This window comes from Balaenoptera musculus, chromosome 18, assembly GCF_009873245.2.
Source record: "Balaenoptera musculus isolate JJ_BM4_2016_0621 chromosome 18, mBalMus1.pri.v3, whole genome shotgun sequence".
Classification (NCBI taxonomy): Eukaryota; Metazoa; Chordata; class Mammalia; order Artiodactyla; family Balaenopteridae; genus Balaenoptera; species Balaenoptera musculus.
This window is the reverse complement of record NC_045802.1, coordinates 76,268,070-76,290,461: the sequence shown is the minus strand read 5'-3', so window position 1 is coordinate 76,290,461 and position 22,392 is coordinate 76,268,070. Positions and strand designations below refer to the sequence as shown.

Genomic DNA, 22,392 nt, shown 5'->3' with positions numbered 1-22,392 from the left:
AATAAAGAAAGACAATCTTCAGAGAATGGTAAGTGTAAAATCAAATGTAATGACTGTATTCTTTAATTGTCATTTTTTCTGATGCCCAGCGATAAAATGCGTAGTCATCAAGCAGCAAGAAAGAAAATCATACTGAACATAAAATGGCCTAGATAGAATTTGTCATATCTTTATTTCCCCACTAAACATCTTTAGATTCACAATATTTTGTTTGATATAACTACAATGTTCTAGCACTAAAAACTGTTCTCTAATCTAATGATAAATAACCACAATTCCAGGGAATAATTAAATATACAAAAAAAGATCTAAGTCTGTGTTCGCATCAGTAAAAGGATGGCAATTAAAGTAAGTGATAGCTATAATTACCCACACATAACTATATTTCAGCAAATGAACAAACAGATAATTATTTCTGGGAAGCAGAGGTAGCATGCAGATACTGGCATTCCAGAGAAATCGTTTCCTTGAAAATAACACTATTTCTGATTCAATGAAAACTTCGAGTTATTTTAAACATTTTATTCCCATCTTGTGCCTTTATTTAGTAAGCATATTGACTATACCCTGTGAATTGTGAACCAATATGACTAACTGATTTGAGTTATACTGACCATGTATATATCATGTGCTCTACATATATAACATCTGATCAGTTTTTATCATACCGACCAGGAGAGGTTTTCTGACTCTGGCCCCGGCATAGGACTTACTGGTTCTTATGAAATATGCAACATTGTTCCAATCAGTAAATGCTGTTACTGAGTGCCTGCCTGTGTATCCAGAGCGTTGTGCCGGATATTTTAATAGTCATTGGAAGGTTTCAGGAACCCAGAAGCTCATGGTGTCCACACAGGTAAATCAAAATAAACATGTCATGTTGCTTTGAAAGACTGAAATCCTAAATGAAATAATTTTCCTTTTGTGCACATAACTCGAGATTTTCAAGTGATCTTCAATGAACAACAACGCAGAACTAGCTTTATTTTAAAATCTGGTCTCTGTAAGCATTTAAGGGATAACGTATAAATCTCTGTTTCAGGGTTTGAACATACACTATCAGTTACATACTGAAGTTTTGAAGCCTGATATTCCTAAATATTTAATTTTATATGATTAATTTCAGGCAACATATTCCACAAAAATTTCCATTTGGTCTAGAGGGTTTTTTGGTTTGTTCCGTTGGTTTTGGGGTTTATTTTGATTTTTAGAGTAAAACTCGAGTTTTTTGTATTAAGTTTTCTAGGACCATTTACCAAGCCATAGCTTTTGGCTTTTGACTCAAAACACAGACAAATTAAATATTTTGGTAAAGGGGAGTGCCTATTTTCTCTTTCCTTGTGGTAGAACAAGCATCACCCAAGGTGAGCTAGGGAAAATGGCAGGGAGTGAAAATTTAATAAAAATGAAAGGATATATGGTTATCTTTTTAAATGTTTGTGCGTTCAGTTTTGATCAACCAATATATTTTAAATTCCCTTTTTGTTTAGCAGCTATCCTTGAATACTCCAAAACTGAAAATAAAAAATGAATTAATTACCTTCTTACTAGATATATGCAACCTTTGTGAAATATTCTCTTATCACACACTTGTTGACTATTGCTATCACTCAAATTCCATTTTTATTATTTTAGGAATATTTAATTTCAGTATAAAGGTATACAATGTTTTTGTTATCCTTTTTGTAAAGGGTTATCATCAGAGATTTCAGAAAGCAATGGTTTTAAAAGAAAGATTATATATCTATATTTCCATCTAAACACACACACACATAAATCTGGACATGACACATTAACATGGAAAGTTGTACAAAATGTCTATTTTAATCAAGTTGGAGTAATCCATCATAAACACTCAGTTTTATTTTAAGGATAGAAAATCAGGAGATAATTCTAATATCCAACAAATAGGGCTGGGTTATTTTAAATCATGTTAGTCCTATCTGATGAGATGCTATGCATCATGTACAATTAACGGCCAACTGTAAACAATGCAGATCTGCATTTGTTGACCTAGAGATATACCACATGAGATTTCTAAGGGAAAAAAGTAGATTGTCAAAACCACGTGTAGAGTATAACTCAAGCTTTATAAAAACAAAACCAAATATCTTATATAAACACACACATATACTTGTATGAAAAAAAACAGAATTCTACACAGTGGAATATTAGACATGTTTTGGGTATTTCTGGGTAATACAAGGAATGGTAGGTTTTACTCATTGTTTATTCTTTCCTGTATTTTCCAAATTGTCACATAAAACATGTACAGCGTTTATAACCTGCATAAAATTAAAACGCCAGATGAATAGTAATATGTTGTTGAAGAAGAGAGGAGAAAACTTAGGAAAGACCCATGTTCTGGGAACCTGGGAACCGGTACGTCTGTCTGTTCTTGGTAACTGCAGTTCCTTTCCCTAGAAATCTTTACCGCAGGTATAAAAATCCTTCTGTATCTTCCCAGTGTCATTTCCTCCCATCGTACCAAAAAGCCTCTGTCTTACGAGCCAAATACTTCCAACCAATCTTACATGGAATCCCTGCTTAATATGGGGGGAGGGGTAGCATTCAGAAACACTTTGGGGCTTTTTCTCTGTGTGTGTGTGATGAAAACAGTCCTTTTCCTGTGTGCCAACAGAACACTCCCGCATTACCCTGGGGTCCTTGATGCTAAGCTTGAACGAGCCCTGCCCTAATCAATGACCCACCCCATGACTCCTTCCAAGTAAAGCGTGACTTGTGATGAGAATCGCCTGGGTAGATTTTCCCCAAGACCCATTCGCCCCCTCCTGCTGGGCAGGTCAGCAATGAACATCCTTGGGTCAGCAATGAACATCCTTGTGCTCAGATGAAAAACTACATCCCCCGACCTTACTTGGACCTGAAGGGAAGCCAGAGATAGGACGGTGAAGCCAGAATCTCTTGACGGCCATGGAGTACCACCATCCTGGCTACCTAACAGCCATTCTGAAATACCTTCCCTCCCTCTTTCTCTCCCATTTTTTTTTTTTTAAGTGAGGAACTTAACTACCACACAAGTCAAGAAATAGAACATTGTCCGTTACCCAGAAGCTCCCAACGTTCTCTCTCAAATCAGTATTGGCTCTTTCTCCTCCGAATGAAATCCCTGCCCTAACGTTCCTGGTGATCCTTTCACAAAGCTCCTCATCCTGGTCAGTCAGTTCTGAAATTCTATAGGGTCTGCAGTAGGATCACGTGGTGGTTTTTTTTTTTTTTTTTTTGGGTGTGTTGGGTCTTCGTTTCTGTGCGAGGGCTTTCTCTAGTTGCGGCAAGCGGGGGCCACTCTTCATCGCTGTGCGCGGGCCTCTGACTATCGCGGCCTCTCTTGTTGTGGAGCACAAGCTCCAGACGCGCAGGCTCAGTAGTTGTGGCTCACGGGCCCAGTTGCTCCGCGGCATGTGGGATCTTCCCAGACCAGGGCTCGAACCCGTGTGCCCTGCATTAGCAGGCAGATTCTCAACCACTGCGCCACAGGGAAGCCCCTCACGTGGTGGTTTTAATGTTCATTTCTCGAATTACGAATAAATTTGGACTTCATTAAAAATATTGACATGCCTTTTCATTTGTCCTTTCTGTTTTTCTGTTCAGTAGTTTTTGTTTGTTTTTAAGTAAACTCTGAATATCGCCCTTTGTTGGTTAAATGTGTTGAAAATATTTTATCCCATTACATATATATACATATATATATATGTGTGTGTATATATATATATATTTTTTCTTTTTCCTTTACAGTTAGCACTTTTTTGTATCCTGTTTAATTTGTTTAAGAAGTCCTCTCTTTTCCCATCTCTGAGGTTAAAAAATTATTATTCTATATTTTCTTCTATAAAGTTTATTTTACATTTGACGTTTAGATCTAAAATTACCAGGGATTGTGTGTGTATAGTGTAAGGTAGGGGTCAAGTTTCATTTTTGTTCCTCACATGGACAGCAATTGATTATTCTTCCTCCAATGCCAATTCTGTCATAAATTAAGTGGCTATTTATGCAAGCTGGGAGAGGTTTCTGTTTTAATTTTTTTTCTTCTCCTTCTTCATTCTTATTCTCTGGAAGAGTTTGTATAACAGTGGAACTATTTCATCCTTAGAATTTTGAGAGACCTTACCAGAAATATCATTTGGGCCTAGAGTTTTCCTTGTAGGAAAGTATTCATTTACAAACTCAATAATTTAACATTTACATTACTATTTAGCTCTCCTATTTCTTTTCTCTATTTTGGGTTAGTTGTAATTTTTTTGAGAAAAGTATTCATCTAAATTCACAAATTTACTTTGGCATAAAGCTGTTTATAATATAATCATTATCATTTTTTTAAATTTCTGGAAGATCTGTGGTGGGTCCCCTTTTTCATCCCAGAATTGGCTATTTGTGTACACTTTATTTCTCTACCACCCTTGAAAGAGAATTCTCAATTTTATTAATGCTTCAAAGATTTTTTTCAAATAATTAACATTGACTTTGTTGCTTATTTTATATTTCAGTAACTTAGGTTCTTATCTTTCTTGAATCTATTGATTACTCAGCAATGTAATTTTTAACTTCCAAACAGAACTGTTGTTGTTTTTAATATGTGCATGCTATATCTTTTCCTTTTCTATCCCTTCACATTTAAATTTTCAGCATCCTCATGTATTACATGTTTTCAGAAACTTTAAGCTTTAAAATATTGTATTAATTGATTTTTAACGTGAACTTACACTAAATAAGAGTCTTTTAAAGTTTAATGGAATTCAATTGAGTTTAATTATTTTCATGTATGCTTTTTTGTCTACCATCTGAGACTTTTCTATTTGTCGTACCTTGCAGATATTCCTATTTTACCCTTTTTGTTATCTTTTAGGTTGACTTTTTATTATTCTATTTTACTCTATTAGTTTGGAAATTATACACCTCTCTACTGTTCTTTCAGTGGTTACCTTTGAAATTATAACCTGTTAATGTGATTTATTGGTGTATAATACTAAATATTATTTTTACCCCCTCCTAACTTTACTTAGTTTTTTATTGTTCATTTTTCCTTCTTTTACCTGAGCATTCTGGGTCTGCCCATGTTTAATTCTTTCAGTTTTTGTTTTGTTTTGTTTTTATAAGATATCCTTAACTCCCCTTCATTCTTACAGAAGTATTTTACTGTTTGTAAAATTCTAGATAGGCAGTTAGTTTATTTGAGCATGTTAAATATGTTATTTCATTGTCTTTGGACTTCCACTGCTTCCTTAAAGGTAATTTGTCTTTTTTTTCCTTTTTAACCTCTGGCTGCTTTTAAGATTCATGCTTGGTTACCAGTGTCTCACTATGATATGCCCAGGAGTATTTTTCTTTGCATTTATCCTACTCAGGCTTTTTTTTTAAACAAAAGTGACATTTACAGAAAGAAAGATTCACCTTTATTCTATGTACTTGCCTACAAATTTATAGGAACACACTCATTCCTGTTTGTCAACCACCACATGCCCCTCTGTGGTCTGCTGTGGTCTGAATGTTTGTGTCCCCCTAAAACTCATATGTTGAAGCCCTATCCCCCAGTGTGGTGGTGTTAGGAGGTGGAGCCCTTGGGAGGCGATTAGGTCATGTGGGTGGAGCCTCCATGAATGGGATTAGTGCCCTTATAACAGGAACCCCAGAGAGCTAGCTCCTTCCTTCCACCACGTGAGGGCAAGCAGGAAGCTGGCAATCTGCAACCTGCAAGAGGGCTGTCATCGGTGCCGGCACCCTGACCTTGGACTCCAGCCTCCAGAACTGTGGCCAACACGTCACTGCTCTTTACAGGCCACCCGGCCTGTGACATTTTGTTACACAGCCCAGCCCCGGCCACTGCACCCAGCCTCTGGTAACCACTCATCTCTTACTGTCCCTGTAGTTTGCCTTTTCCCAAATGTCATATAAATGCAATCATACTTAGAGTCTTTTGATTCTTTTTTCACTCAGTGCAATGCATTTGTGTTGCATCCATTTTGTCGTGTGTAATAATGGTTCATCCTTTTTTATTGCAGAGTTGATCCATGCACTGGTCAGCCTGTGAAATGCTCCTGACGGGCCCACCTGGAGGCACTCACACCTCATGTAACCCCTTCCCATGATTCGACTGGACATATGGCCTGAATCCAACAAGCCGGATGTGGCCGGAGTGCTGGCTGTCCCCTCCAAGAGCAGCCGTGCAGTGGGCGTGGCTTCCATCCTGGGTGCTCTTCCTCGCTTTCCCATGGACAGCTTGCTCTGGGGGAAGCCAGCCGCCCTGTTGTGAGGCCTCCCTTGTGGAGATGCTCCTGTGAGTGATGTTGAAATCAGACCATCTTTCCAACCAGCCTCAAGATGACTACAGTTTTGACGGATAGCTGATCGCTTCCTCGCGAGGGACTCTGAACCAAAGGCACTCAGCTCAGCCACACCCAGATTCCTGACCCACAGAAACTACAAAACAACAGCCTCTAAGTTCTGGAGGGTAATTTTTACACAGCAATTAATAACGAATACAGTCCAGTCACCAACTGAAGGACAATTCATTTATTTCCAGTTTTAGGTGATTATGAATAAAGGTAGGATACACATTTGCATACAGGTGTTTATATGGATGCTGTTTTCATTTCTCTTCAGTAAACACCCAGGATGGGGGCTGCTGGGTCATATGGAAAGTGTATGTTTATAAGAAATTGCCAACTTAAACCTGTTTCTTAGTGCTTTCATCAGTGTTGGAGAATTCTCTCCCATTTCTCACCAGATCTTTTCTCTTGCCCACAGACTCTCTCTCCTTTCCCCAGAATTCCAAAAACCCTTCTCAGCATATCCTTCAGGTCTCTAAACTATTTTACTGGAATATAGGTTCTAAACCATTTTCTGGAATTTCCACTCTTCTCTTCTGCTTCTTTGTGTTTCATTCTTGATATTTTCTGATTTATCTTCCACTTTCCTAGGATTTTTTTTTAATGGCTGTGTCTAATTAAATTTAACCTCATCCTCTATTGTACTTAATTTTATGACTGCATTTTTCAATTTCAGAATTTCCATTTGACACGTTTTCATGGCTTCTGATTTCTGCTGAGATTCTCATTCTTTTATCTCCTTAGGCCTAGTAAACATACTTATTTTAAAGTATATGGTTTTGAATTCCAATCTTTTGAGCCCCCATGGATAATACACTGCAATGGATTGCTATTTCTGCTTGTAATTTTCATCTACTTTTGTGTCCTCATGTGCCTGGTCCTTTTTGATTATGTGTTGAACTTTGTATTTGAAAAATGGTTTGTAAGAACATTCTGAAGTCTAGAATACTGTAATTGTCCTTTGGGATAGATTATACTTTTTTTCTCCCAGGTACCTGTGGGCCCTGTCAATCCTGGAGGACCTCAGTCCTGCCCCAGGGATTGAGAAGATTCATAGCTGAGCTGGGGTTCCTGGTTTTCCTTCTGACTCTCAGGATGGACCCTTCAAGGCTTCATCCCAGGGCCTTGGCAGGTGCTGGACTCAGCCTGTCCCCACAATCCTAAAAGGCACAGCCAAGCTTCTCAGCTACCTCCTGTGGACTCAGTGAACGCCCCCAATGTCCTTCAGAGAAAAGCCTAGAATATAGGCCTCTTTGCTTGGCCTTCATTGCATCCCATGCCCACCTCCTCAGTCTCTTCAAGAAAAGATTGGTCTGAATTTTCCCTTCAGACAATACTAGAAGCCCTGAGTTTCTTCTAGTGTGGGAGGAATAAGCTATTTGTTTAAGTCACTATTAGACAGGCTTTGGATACACACAGTCAAGCCAATTTCTATAGGATACCTTCACTGATACACTCACATCGAACACCTAAAGCCAGTGTGGTGTTTACCATTCCTTCAGTAGTATTTTCCTTCACACTTTTGAGGTATGAAAAGAAAAAGGGGAAGGGGGAGGGATAAATTAGGAGTTTGGGATTAAAATATACACACTGCTATATATAAAATAGATAACCAACAGGGACCTATTGTATAGCACGGGAAACTATACTCAATTGCTTGTAATAATCTATAAGGGAAAAGAACACACACACACACATATATATATACATACACATATACACACACATATATATATCTGAATCACTTTGCTGTACACCTGAAACTAACCAACATTATAAATCAACTATATTGCAATAAAAAATTTTTTAAAAATAAAAAATAAATAAATTTTTAAAAGAAATGAAAAAGATACATTTTTCATTAAAAATACTGTTAGAGTATTTTTCTGCCTCCTTCCGCTCAGTATGTCTCATTTTATACTGGTTTCCACAGACCAAATACTCCATAAAAATCCCTGAAAAGTCAACTAATACCGAATGCAATTTGAATTCTTTAACTTGAAAATAATAAGTTAACAACACACCCTAGAGTGATATTTCAAACCTTATACCCTTTTCCAGTTTTTAAGCCTACTTCATTTCTGTTTTAATTCCATTCTCCCTAGAAAGTTGATACAACTTAGAACGTATATCTATTTACTTCTGGGTGTAAAGAAGTGCTTACCGTTTGAGACGGAGTTTCCATTTTCAGCAGTGATCGCGCTGGAGAGTGAATTAGATAATTGAATCCCATGGTTATTTGCATTTCTATCTTGGGTCTCTGATGCAATTTCTGATGTACCAAGATCATCTCGGCTAGTAAGGTTCATGTTAGTTTCAAAACCTGAAACAAATTGTAAAAAAAATTCTTCTTTTCTGATAAAGTGTACTGAGCAAGTTGAATCAAATAGTGGAAGGAAATAATAAAACTTACGAAAACAAACATTAATTATGTTTGAAACAGTAAATTAATAATCACCCTTAATCAAACGTATAGCCTACAAAATATTCACCAAATTTTGACATAACACTGTTAAACATAATGGGATGCATTCAGTGGCAATAATGAATTTCATAACTTGTTATTTTCAAACATTATTATGAAATTCTATACAGAATTTTTGACGTCATATGTCTAATTACTTGTCATTACAGAACTGCCTATCTTGAGAAGGTTATTTCCTAAAAGAAGCATGGCAATATATTCATGGTTCAGAAGTTTTCTGAGTTTTTAAATTTAGTTGAGTTGAGGCAACCTTATAGCTTTGAAAAAAATGTAACAAATATATTTTCACTATTGTTACAAAGTTTATTATCCACTTAGGAATACTAAACTTCAAAACCCTACTTCTGCATTCTATACAGTAACAAAATTACCTAAATGTTTAATGCATGTGCTGTATTGAGTTCTCTGAGGTGAAGAACACAGAAGCCACTGTCCAAATTAGGCTGAAGAGCCGGAAGGAGCGCTCCAACCCTCCGGGGAATTTCTGTTCAACATCAGGGATTTGCCATGTTGCTTCTGCCCCTTGTCTGTGGGTGTACAGTAGATTCTGGGTATCTCTTAGTCAGACTGTTCTGCAGTTTTCGGCCAACACATTATTCAAAACGGATAATAAACGTAATATGCTTTATTATATTTTACAGATGGAGGAACAGTTTACCCACCGTGATGGCAGAAGGAAGCAGGGGGCCAGCCCCCCAGAGCTCATCTCCAAGGCTGGGCTTGACAGGATCCTAGCTCTCCCTCCTGGATGCTGTCTCCCCTTGCCCTCGAGACCTGCACTCAAACAGCACTCAGGCCCTCAGCATTTACCCAGATGCTCACACTGACACGTTTTGGTGCTTGGGATATGCATTCCCTATGCCTGGGATGCCCTCTCCCCGCTCAGCCCTCTTGCCTCCCCACCATCAGGAATCTTGCTCAGAGCATCTTCTGTGCAGGGCAGTGGCCGCTGCTTTACAAGTGAGCAGGTCTGGTGTGCCCAGACAGGAGGCCGTTCCAAGGCTTAGAGAAGGAAGAGCTGGACAGATAGAATGAGGGCAAAATGAGCAGGGCTTTGACAACCAGGTGGAAGAGTTTCTATTTCCACGACCCAGGGAGTAGCTCCAGACTCCTTGCATTTAAAAAACAAGTGAAAAGGCTTTGGCCAGGCCAAGGTGGGAATAGCAGCCAAGGCGAGGTCGGGTGATCGTCACCATCTTAGCTCTTGACAGCCAGAGATTATTGAACAGGCTGGAACTGAAAGAGTATCTATTCAACTTGGTCAACTCTATTTTGCCTTTTTAAAAATAATCTTCTGAAAATTAGTAAAACAGGTTTGGTTTTAAAGCTGTCTCAAGACACAGACATTCACCTGCTTTTATTTCTCTTTAAGCTTTTTTTTTTTTTTTTTTTCACTCTTTAATTCAGTTGTTTATTGAATGCTTCCTCTGGCCAGACTCTCTCCACTAGCTGGAGGTCCAGTAACGAGTAGACAGGTAGCTTGGAGTGTCGCCCGCAGGACCGTGATTGACAACAAACAAGCAAAGGAACAAGCAAGCAGATGAAGGAAGTTGGTGAGCTCCCAGTTGGGTGGCAGTGGGTCAGGGAACCTTCTCCAGGGGGTCTTGTTTAGGCTCGGAGTGTGAAGCAGGGCATAGCACCTAGGTAACAGGGATGTCCTCTTAGGTCTGGCGGTACAGGACCCCGTCCTCTGAGACATTGTGTGAAGTCCTGGTACGAATATGTGATGCTAGCTTCCCCCAGAATGGATTTCTATCTCATAAACAACTGCTATATGTAAATTATAGTCGAACCCTCCATTTTTGCTATTAAAGTTAAAAAAAATATTTTCATATTTCCAATCAGCAGGTTCACTTGTGGCCAAGAAATGTTTTAAAATGTGTCGCAAAACTTAAGCTGTGACCCTTACGTTATCTACTAAAATTTTCTCTATGTTTTTATCGTAAGAGCGCATGTCTGCCTATCCCAAGGATGGCTCTGGATTGGAATAAGGGAGCGAGTCCTTCTTAAGACGGAAGAATAAGTGGTCAACCTGATGACAATTATTCACACTGTTCTTACGGTAATTACCATCTCCTGCATGTTTATTATGCGCCAATCCCCTGCTAGAGGTGGGACTTGACTTAGTCCTCATTTTCCTAACAATTCTGAAGATCTGTCACTCCCTCACCTGTTTTTGAGATGAGGTCACTGGGGCCTGGGGAGGTGAATCTACCCTCAAACATTTCCCAGTGAGCCGGTGTTGCCGCTGGGTTTAGATCGAGTCGTGCATGGCTCTGCCGTCCACCCACACTCATTCTTCAGCTTGGCCCCTTCAGTAAAGGCTTTCTTCCTTATTTCCTTTGCTGATGTAAAGAATAAAGCAGCTTCTTTTCTGTGCCTTTATCAGCCGTGCCTCAGTGGTAATGAACTGGGAACCCCAGCTTGAAAAACTGTCCTCTAGCCACCGAAATAGAGTTGCGACATCAATATCAACATCGCCACTTTGGGGTTATGCTTATTCATGAATATTAACCAAGGGATTCTTGGTTACTACATTCGTGTCAGTCTCTTCTCATAAACGCCCTGACTCCACGTTGAACCCGTGCACGAGAGTCTGTCCACCAACTTGTTCATTTCTCGATTCAACCCCAATGAGGTTTTGACTCTCAAAAGTTTGATTTTGCTGTAAAGTTGTCAGTTTCATGCAAGAATGGTTGCAACATTCCTTGTCAAAAGTACACCCATTATTTAAACACCGAAGGAATTGCAACGGCATCCCGTCAAGAGGACCCTGGCATGAAGTCTGAAGAAGGCTTGGTTATAAAAGTGCAGGTACAGGACACACATTTTGTGGAAAATTAAAAAAAACAATACAGAGCAAATACAGTCATCAAGTTTGTTCATGCCTCCAAGCCGTGGTCATCAGGGTTTTGAGGGTGAAGAAAAGTCACATCAAAAGAAAATATTTGAGATTCTCAATGAATCTAAGCAAACAAGTAGGGAAGTGAAGGCTGGAAAATTCCACATAGAGATTTAAGGGTGTGTCTGAGTCTTTTTGTATCTCTGCATCTTGTGAAATCAGTGGCCTGTGTAGTTCAGGGGCAGTCTTCTGATGGGCGCATCGTAACATCAGCTAATTCGAATTCCTGTGGAATTCTCTTGTAGCCTGTGAACAGGGTTTCTCTGTGACCGCCCCCGACTTCCTGGTGCTGTTCTCACAGGTACAGGAAAGATGAATCACATCGGGGGATGTGACTCAAAGATACGGTCTTGGTCTTTACATTAAGATATGATGATTGAACACAAGTATGCAACGAAGGCACATTCAAGTTGAGCATTAATCGAATGAGACAATTCTACCAAATCTCGAAATATGAATGCACATACAATTCCGTAGTCCAGTGCTAGCTTTTATATAACCAGAGTATCAGGCTGGGTGGGTGTGATGTTTTGAAAACTGTGGTTTTCAATAGGAGATGATACTGCACCCCACGCCTGCCCCCACCCCCACCCCGACCTCTCCAGGGGACATTTGACACTGTCGGAGACATTTTTGGTTGTCACAGCGGGGAGGTGGGTGCTACTGGCATCTAGTGGGTAGAGGTAAGGGATACTGCAAAACCCCCTACAACGCACAGGACAGGCCTCCAGGATGAAGACCGGGGGACAAGACATCTGGCCTGGGATGTCAGTAGGCCCGAGGTTGACAAACCCTGCTTTAAAAGCTAAGTCATGGGATTTCCCTGGTGGTCCAGTGGTTAAGGCTCCACGCTTCCACTGCAGGGGGCGCTGGTTCGATCCCTGGTCGGGGAACTGAGATCCCACATGTCATGTGGCATAGCCAAAAGAAAAACAATTTTTTTTTAATTTAAAAGAAAAAGCTAAGTCAGTTCATGCCATTTCCCACTCACATCTCTCTACTGGTTTCTTATTTTGCTCAGGTCATGATCCAAAGGCTTCCTGAGGCTGAGAGACCCTCCCGGACCCCGCTCCCTGCTCGCCTTGGACCTCATTTCCAGCTGCCCATCTACCACACCCCTCCCCAGCCCCACCAGCTTCTCTGCATCCCTCCACCCATCCTCTCACTCTCCCGGAGTGAGCCCGGGGGCTCTGCGCTTTGTTCAGGGCTCCACGCAAACTATCCTGAGCAGAGAGGCCTTCCCAACCACCTTCTGGAAAACAGCACCCCTCTCCCTTCCCCAGGTCAATTTCTGCCCTCACAACTTGCTTTAGCTTTCTACACGGTCCTTCTCACCACATGACATGTTACACTTCAAGCGTTTGTTTGTTTTCTGTCTCCACCTTCCAGAAAATCGACACCATGAGCTTAAATGCAATCTTGGTGCCTCCAAGGGTGCCTGCACATAGTAGGTGCTCAATAAGTATTTGTTGAAAGAAAGAGAAAAAAGAATGAATAATAAATGAATGAATACAACAACATTGCTATAAAAAAATCCACTTTCTTAAAGAAACCACACTCTGTGTAACTGCGAAATAGTTGACAAGTTTACTAACTGAAGAATTCATGTGAATTATTACAGAGAAATCATACATCACAGTAATCATTTCTCCCCATTCACATGAGATTACTGAAAACATATAGAAGGATTTCCACTGTTAATGATATGCCTTGGGTTCTAATCTCCACTTATTTAACATTTTTAAGTAAGGAAATTTCAGTGTGTGTGGTAAACATGTTTTACTCATTCAAAGGGCCAGAGCTGTTTGCTTTCTACCTAAGAGTGTTAAACTGGACAAGACACAATAGCCAAGATACAGAAGCAACTCACTGATGGATGAATGGATAAAGAAGATGTGGTACATATATGCAATGGAATACTACTCAGCCATAAAAAGAATGAAATCTTGCCATTCGTGACTACATGGATAGACCTTGAAGGTATCATGTTAAGTGAAATAAGTCAGACGGACAAAGACAAATTACTGTATGATTTCACTTATATGTGGAATTTAAAAAACAAAACAAATGAACAAACATAACAAAACAGACACAGAGTCATAGATACAGAGAGCAAACAGGTAGTTGCCAGAGGGAAGGGTGGCAGGGGATTACAGAAATAGGTGAGGGAGATTGAGAGGAACGAAGCTTCCAGTTACAGGATAAATGAGTCACGGGTATGAAATGTACAGGGTGGGGAATAGAGTTAATAATAATGTCATAGCTTTTAAACAACAAACAAAATCAAAGGGCCAGAGCTGTTTGATTTCTACCTAAGAGCGTTAACTTGGAGAAGAAAACACTTGTGAATATTGGAAATCTATTCCTGACTGACGGTAGGAGATTTCATGTTTTCACTATTTTCCCACTAATTACCACTTATAATTATGTCATTATTGTCCTACAAATACACAAGGTTCATGCATAGTTGCTTTTTTAAAAAGTCTTACTTTACATGGTTTTACAATGTCAAATGTCAGGAAATTATAATCGATTTGGTCAGTGTTGACTCCTGGAATCTTGGCGGCTGGAGACGGGTGGAAGCCGGTTGACCCCAAGTCTACAGGGGAGGCTCCAGACTGCACGCCACTTTCAAAGACCACTGCTGAGGCCCGTGGGAGTCAAGCAAAGCACCCACAGTTAACATCTGTGTGCCTGACAGCTTTTTCTGACAAAATTTCTACAGCAGTGTTGTTGTAGTGATTTTTTTGTTACTTCTTTCTTTTTCTTTCAACAGATCTTTATTGAGCATCTAGTGTGCACAGGCACTGTTCTAAGCACAGAACAATGAGTATTTTGCTTTGCTTTATCTTCTCATTTTAAATAAATGTCCACTTTGCTCCCTAAATTTTGGTCATTTTTATTCTTTTTCTTAAAGAAGGTTCTCCTTCCCCCAATTGCATAAGTTTCAATTTCTTGAAAACAAAAAAGCCCAGAACCTGTCCCAAACGTAGAGGGTCCTGGCCGCAATGCATCTGATCCAGTCCTGCCTCCTAGGACTTGACTCTCGCTGGGAGATGTCACTGAATAAGGTGACAAGGGCGCATGACGTCTGGCTCTCACTGATATTCCGTGAGAGCTTGCTGCTGTTTTACACGATCCTCAGGGCAATGTCCGAGCAGAAAAAGCCTAACTCTTCACTGGTCACAGGACTGGAGTGCAAGTTTACCTGGGTGTCAGAGGTGTAAGTTCACGGAAGGGGACATGCCTGGAAGAGGAGAGGAAGCAGGGTTTTGCTGGGAGACAGAGGCTAAGCAGAGGAACTTCTCTCAGGAAAGGGATGCCAAGATTTTCAGGGGAGGAGAGAAGCTTCTTACTAGAGAGGAAGATGACTCCTTGAATAAGTTTGGGGCGCTCGAGAAACACGTGCGTGTGGTGAGTGACTCAGAGAACTCCCTCCAAATCTACAGGCAGAGGAAAGTGGTAAAAGGCACAGGGGCTGGTCCATCCCTGGGAAACAGTGAGATGCCCTTGGGTTGGCGGCCACTCTGGGGGCTTTGTGTGAGCTGAATGCAGAGTGATGAGCTGTGGGCCAACCATGTTCCTCCTCTACACCAGGAGGCTTCTCCAGGGATGGAACATGTAATTCCGAAGTCCTACACAGTTCAAATGGTATGCGAAGAATTAGCCAAGAGCTTTTAGAAATATATACCTAAAAGAAATGGTTCCTTAAATGCTCCCATTCTAGAGGGGTGATAAGACACAATAAATGACAGGAATGTATGGAAACAATTGACAAAGTGCAAGAAGAAAAAGCACAGATGACTGTCCAGCTATCTCGGGGGATTCGGGGATGAATAATCTGTAATAGTCACTGTGGGATACTCATTCTACCCAGCTGAGTTAATGTTGGCTGGGTTTCGTGTGTGTGTGTTAAAGCCTTTGACACTTAAAATGCCAACATGTACAGGAGATCCAGGGTGCATCCTAACAGGTGCCTCTTCTCAGGCTTCTGGATGGTGACTCGACACAAAAGGTGATCAACTCGAAGGTGATCGCCTCCAGAGCACCTTCAGCAGCAGACCAGGGGCAGGAAGGAAAGCCGTGCAAATGCCCAGGGATCCACAGGAGGGGCGGGGGCTTCAGTGGCCAGGTGAGCCCCGCAGGGCGGGCATGGGGAGAAAACACTGGATTTGCAAGCAGGGACAGAATGTGGCGAGGAGGAGGGAAAAGGAAGCCACAATGTAGAGCAGCAGCGTGAGCGCCTCGTGGGCTCTGCCCCAGCGCTGCCCTGGGGTGTGGGAGGAGCCTGGCCCTTCCGGGGCATCACCCAGGGAGGTCCAGCAGGTATCCGAGTGAGGGTGTGCCCGGAAGGAGGCTGTATCTGTAAAGTGTTATTCATCCAGCAACAAACGTGTGCAGCTGACCAGCTTCGAAGGGAGACTGGAAACGGAAAGTCAGTGAGAATTTAGACTCGGGCAGCTGCAGGAGGAGTGCGAGTGGGGTTTCACTGAGTTACAGACCCCTGGGAGCCCAGGCACTGGGAGTAAGCCAGGACCAGCGATGAGGGTGCGGGTAGGGCTGTGAACGTGGATTCTGAAGTGACAGCCGCCTACCCAAGGGTTAAACCGAGTGGCGATGATTTGAACAAGAGCATTTGTTAGGACTGAAAAGATAATGTCTAGGGGAGACTGAAAAATCTCTCGGGAGGGAGGATCTCTTCCAGGAAAAGTGACATTCCTACAAGTAAAGAGGCAGACGGCAGCGCACACGTGATAGTGGACGCGAACGGTCAGGTGTACGCATGGAGGGGGGAGCACACGGGATGGGAGGGTGCGTGGTTGACAGAGGGGAAAGGCTTCTTGAAGCAGGGGCGGGGCTGACGGTGCCAAATGCCACAGAAAGGTCAAGGAGAATGAGGAAGGACTGAGCGATGGAGTGTTTCTTTAAGAAGAATGCTTAAAAACATCACTTCTCTCTTGGTTACCTGGATTTGAGATAGCTTTAGGGTGTATTTTGGAAACGGATGAGATTGAGATCCAGGTTTCTGGAACGCAAGAGAAAAACAAACTATAGCTGTTTGACTGATTTAAGGTTGAGAGTGCTATGCAAGGCATAAAAAATGTGAAAATACATTTTAAACTCATTACTCATGCTGGCTATCATTCATTCCGCAACTCTATAGGAAAATTCCTCTTCAGAAAGGCTACTGCGGGGAGGAATGTGCTTGTTTTTTCCTATTTGGCATTAAGGAAAAGCACAAAGTCTGGGACAGGAGCCTGGCATGGTCCTGCTGCTTCTCAGCCTCTCGTTTCTAAAATTGAGAAGTCGCAGCTCGACTCTGCTGACAGACACACATAGATGGTGTGTCACTACACGTGGGCAGGACGGCTCAGGCCCGAAATCGGCATCCAGCTTGTGTTAAACCAAATCTACTTTGAGTTCCAAGGAACAATGCCTTTTAAATCTCCTATTTCTCTGAAATCTTCCATTATTGCACATGAGGAAAAAACACACACACACAAAAATAAGGGTCTAGAGATCACTCCCCAGGCCCCCTGCACTCTAATAGACTTCTAGGACATGAATAAGACTTTTTTCTTATCCGTGAGAGTATAACCCAGACGTTTGGCAGATCGCCTCAAGAGAAAGACAAATGTCAAGGGTAGGGATTCAGGTAGACACAGTGGCTGGCCCTAAACTCAAACAGGAAGAGAGATTTCACGTGTGGCGCTGTGTAAGGAGATAGATGTCAGCAGAGGGCACATTATCAAAGGGGTGTGGTCAGGAGGGCACACAGAAGGGGCGTGTGTTTTGAATAGCAGGAGTCTAATTGGCCCTGAGCGACGTGAACCAGACTTCATCACTCCTTTGCTAACAGTCCCAGAAATGGATCAAGAGAGGGCTTCCGTGTCTACCGGTGTCGGGGACCACACGAGGTCCCCATGCGATGACTCTTGTGCCAGCCGCATTCCACAACATGGTCATATGGCTATAAGAACTGATTACTCAAGAAGCAGAAAAATACAACACTGCGGCGACTGGCGAGGATGGGTGGGTTGAGAACACGTATTAGCTGGGCTTGCTTCTTACCCTGAGAGGCTAGAGCCGGCCCCCGGTGTTCCTCCCTACTTTTTATAAACCCCTTATGAATTCATCATTCTCGAATAGATCAAGATGGCTCTTGACCTTGTATGTCGAGCAGTCTTCTGTGGGGGAAAGTGTCACCAAGACGCACGCTTGGGGTTAAGTCGGGTGGAAGGAAAGGGCTTCCTTGCCCACCCCGCCTTAGCTCCCGCCACCCAATCCCCTGCCAAGTCTTAGGAGATGTTTTGTGCTAAAAACACCAACCGAGGCAGGAAATAGAGTGATATCTTCAACAACATATGTGCTGAGCAGGGCAAGAATGTACCCATAGTAAAGCTAAAAAATGACTGTCAGTATAAATAAGGTTTGCAGAACCCAAAAAGGCACAGAGAATTATGTTGTGTCAACTTTCTTTTCAGTTTGACGAGCTGTGGCTCCTTTTGGGCCCAACTCTCCTGTCCCTGCCATCGCGGGAAGAAGCATGGCCACCCTCTCCTTTCCCTGGAGCTCACCTCCCCTATAATGAGCTGAATATGCAACATCTACACAACAAGCTGGCCTGGCCCGGAGACCCACTCCTCGTGTCTAATCTCATGGGTCACACGGGTATTTATATAGCTGGTATTTTTACATTTCCTCAATGCCAGGTGGTAACATAAATCCAGGAGGCCTGGAACGCCACACCTGCACAGCTGCACTAGGTTGACAGGGTATGTCCTGGTTTAGGTGTGTGCTTTTCTCCAGAAAGCAAAGGTGGAGAGGACGATATTCCTTTTCTTTTATTGGGAGCTTTTGGTATTTGTTGACACTTGTATGGTGTCACATGGATGGGAGACTGGTAATACCTACCACCTGAAAAAAACAAGGAGGGTGCACCCAAGACACCTCCATCAGGTTCTACATCCTTTCTCAGGGGAACAACCAACACCCAGCAGCAGATCCCTTTAGAATAAGAACTGCGCATTCATTTATGTTTTCATTTCCATGAGAATTGTATTGACTTTATTTTGTCTCTTGGTATTCAACCACCTTTATATTTAGCTCGTCCTGGAGCCCTTCTTGGATTTTTAATAGTTAGCTAAATTGTTTAAGAACAACTACTTCCGTCCTTGAGAAATATATAATCTACGTTTGCTCCATTTCAGGGACACCAGCTTGGGCTCCCGTCGCAACATGCTGTTCTCGTGCCTTCTGTCCGTCCCCTACCTTCACCACGTGAACCTCAGAACAACCAGAGACGTGGCTGAATCACTTACATGTCATACGAGACAAACTCTCACTGTTGGCATTCATTTCACTGATGTAGTTGCAGCCGGGTCAGAGGGAACCAGTAAAATCAGCAAAAGTTAAAAACCAAAAAGCAGCGGTGTATACTGAGTCTTTTCAAAATCCTTGTTCAGAACTAATTATAAACTTTATCCACCCCAGATATTTAAGAGCCCCAAGGTCACAAGCCAGGACCAATGAAAACAGGTAGGAGCCACACAACTCAAGCCTCTGCCTGTGGGCACATTTCACCAGGAGGACACAGGGCAGGCCTGGGGCAAGACCCCCGGGGCTGGGGCTTGGGAACCCCCGAGGGCTCAGGATGGCAGTGATTTCCACTGGTGCAGAGACATGGACACATTTTAACAGCCTGGCGGTGCCCTGCACGTCTGTAGATCAGCCCCACTGCCCACCCCGGGTGGGTGCTAGGCGGCAGCTCTGAGGCCTTACATAACAAATTAAAAATATCTCTACAGACTTAAAGTCTCGTCAGAATTCTCCTCAAGCCACGTGGCCTGTTTCTTTGACGGCTCCCATGATTGTGTCCTTTCCGGAAGTAGACGGGTGGACACTACTAATTCCTTGTGCCTGTGACTGAATGTCCCCGGAGCCGTCGCAGTGGCAGTGTCACATCACAGAGATGTCGGCCACTCAGGAAGGATGGGACAGTGGGAGGGACACTGAGGGAAAGGCCGAGCTGATCTCAATGGCTTTCATCTCACCCAGAACTACAGGAAGAAAGCCCCTTGGAGCCAGCCAGGAGGTGGCGGTCCCATCCTCATGTGCCCACAACTAAGCATTTCTCATCCATCATTTTTAAAGTATATATGTTTACAAGTACATGAATATAGAAAAACCCTTTTCACACACCCTGGTGTAGTTCCTCCAAAACATCACTTGGTGATGCCATCATGTCCTTGCATAAACCCTCCTCCTTTCAGTGCAAGATGCACTGGTCTCAGCCTATTTCTCTCACTGTTTTGGTTTCACCCTCCTCCTTCCCTCCAGATAAATCCTACCTTCCAGATCAGTGTTTCAAAGGACATATTTATGGGTTGGAAAATCAATTTAGTGGGTCACGATAAGCATTTAAAAACGAAAGAGAGTAGAATGAATTGAATAAAAATGCAGCATTTCACAGGCATTAAGGGTAAGCAGTTTGAGAAACCCAAACAGTATCTTCAAGGACAATGTTTCTTGCTGCCTGGGTACCTCGGATTTCTCGTGTTTCCCTGCTATGAGCTGCTTCTGAGCAGATCCCATATTTTACTTTTAAAATCCATACAATTAAGTACAATGCCCTGCACAAAACACACCCTCAGTGCATATTTTGAATAAATGAATGAAGCCTGCCCTTCTCATTTAATGATTTTTCCAAACCTCTTTGAAAACTTGAGGCAAGTAGCAAAGAGCAACACAAAATATTGTTGCTCATTGAATCATTTTGCCTGAAGTTAACCTCCGATTTTTTTAATCCTGAAAAGGACTTTGTGTCTTGGGGGCGATGTCATAGAATGATTTTATTGTCTGAAAAAATGGAACCTTTTCCCTAAAATCATAACAGAGGGTTCCTTAAGATGGATTCGACCCCTGCAGCAATGGAAATGCTCTCTGATTAGCAGCTGGACCACATCGCTGGGTTTTCTAATGATCATCAGATTAAAAAGACATTTTTATAATCCCTCATCACCACACAGAAGCCCAGTGGCTCTGCCCCCATGTCGCTGTCCCAGCCTCTGGAGATTAGACACGATTTCCAGCCTGGGTAAGTGAACTACATCAGTGAAATGAACGCCAGCCATTAGAGTTTTACTGTCTCGTTTGACACGTATGCGATTCAACCAAATCTCTGGTTGTGCTAAGTTTCATGTGGTGGGTAGGGGACGGACAGAAGGCACCAGAAAGCATGTTACGATGGGAGCACAAAAGCTGGTGTCCCTGAAATGGAGCAAACGTAGGTAACATATTTTTCTCAAGGACTGAAGTAGTTATTCTTTCTTTCAGTCTTTTAAAAAAATTTTTATTTTATATTGGAGTATAGTTGATTTACAATGCTGTGTTAGGTTCAGGTGCACAGCAAAGTGATTCAGTTATATATATATATATTCTTTTTCAGATTCTTTTCCCTTATAGGTTATTACAAGATACTGCGTAGAATTCCTGTGCTGTACAGTAGGTCCTTGTTGGTTATATATTTTATATATAGTGGTGTGTATCTGTTAATCTCAACCTCCTAATTTATCGCCCCCCCCTTTCCCCTTTGGTAACCATGAGTTTGTTTTCTATGTCTGCGAGTCTGTTTGTTTTGTAAATAAGTTCATGTGTCATATTTTAGATTCCACGTATAAGTGATATCGCATGATATTTGTTTTTCTCTTTCTGACTTACTTCACCTAGTATGATAATCTCTAGGTCCATGAAGTAGTTATTCTTAACACAAGTTTCTATTAAAAATCCAGGAGGGGCTCCATTACAAGCTATATATAAAGGTGGTTAAATACCAAGAGACAAAATAAAGTCAATATAATTCTCATGAAAATTTTTAAAAAACTATACTCTTCTGCTCTAGAGAATCTGCTGCTGGGCATTGGTTATTTACTTGAAAAAGGACATGTGAATTGGAAAGAGTATTGTGGGCGTTAGGCTACTTTAAATTAGTCATTTGTGCTCTGTATGTGCCCTCCATCCTGCTTCTAAAACCAGCCTGGCCCCGTCCGGCTGGTGATCTCACCTGAGAACAGGAATTAAGCAAACCTAACTCCAACAGATGTGACTTCAGTAAGTAATTTAAGGGCTGCAAGCTTTGGTTCCCTTTTCAGTAACGTGGAAATGCCTGAATAGGGATAGTTTTCACCCACTGCTTTGCTCAAGTCTTCTGTCTCTTACTTACTCCTTCCTGGATCTTTCCACATCAAAGGAGAATAATAAAACTAAGATCGAAAACATGCCTATTTGCTTGGGAATTACCCTGTTGTACGTACAGCGCACATGCCAATTCTTCCATTCTTTAAAATGGACATTTTGGCCAGGGGAGGGGTGGGGGGAAGGGTATGTTTGATCATGAGTCAGAGTTTTGGGTGTGAAGAAGCTCTTTTGTAGGTTTTGCAGGACTTTGGTAATACACAAGTTCTCAGGTATGCTACCGTGAGTGTTGCATTGTAAACGTGTGTCATCTAGGCTCCTGTTCATGTCTGCCATGCTTTGGTCCCTGCATATTCTAGGACCGAGTCACCTGTGTGGGGAGGAAAGCAAACTAGATTGTCGTTGATTGGCTTATTACGATTAACATGTATTAGTGAATGTAAAATTGCAATTGCCCAGTATATTGT

At 41.9% G+C, this 22,392-nt stretch overlaps 1 protein-coding gene across 1 annotated transcript in view; it reads right to left on the bottom strand.

Moving 5' to 3' along the window:
- Positions 1-22,392, bottom strand: part of MYO16 (myosin XVI) — a 543,552-nt gene that overhangs the window by 26,110 nt on the left and 495,050 nt on the right. Inside the window, exon 33 of the mRNA XM_036831092.1 lies at positions 8,509-8,667. Coding sequence (XP_036686987.1) covers positions 8,509-8,667 — 159 coding nt within the window. The remainder of the gene's footprint in view (positions 1-8,508; positions 8,668-22,392) is intronic.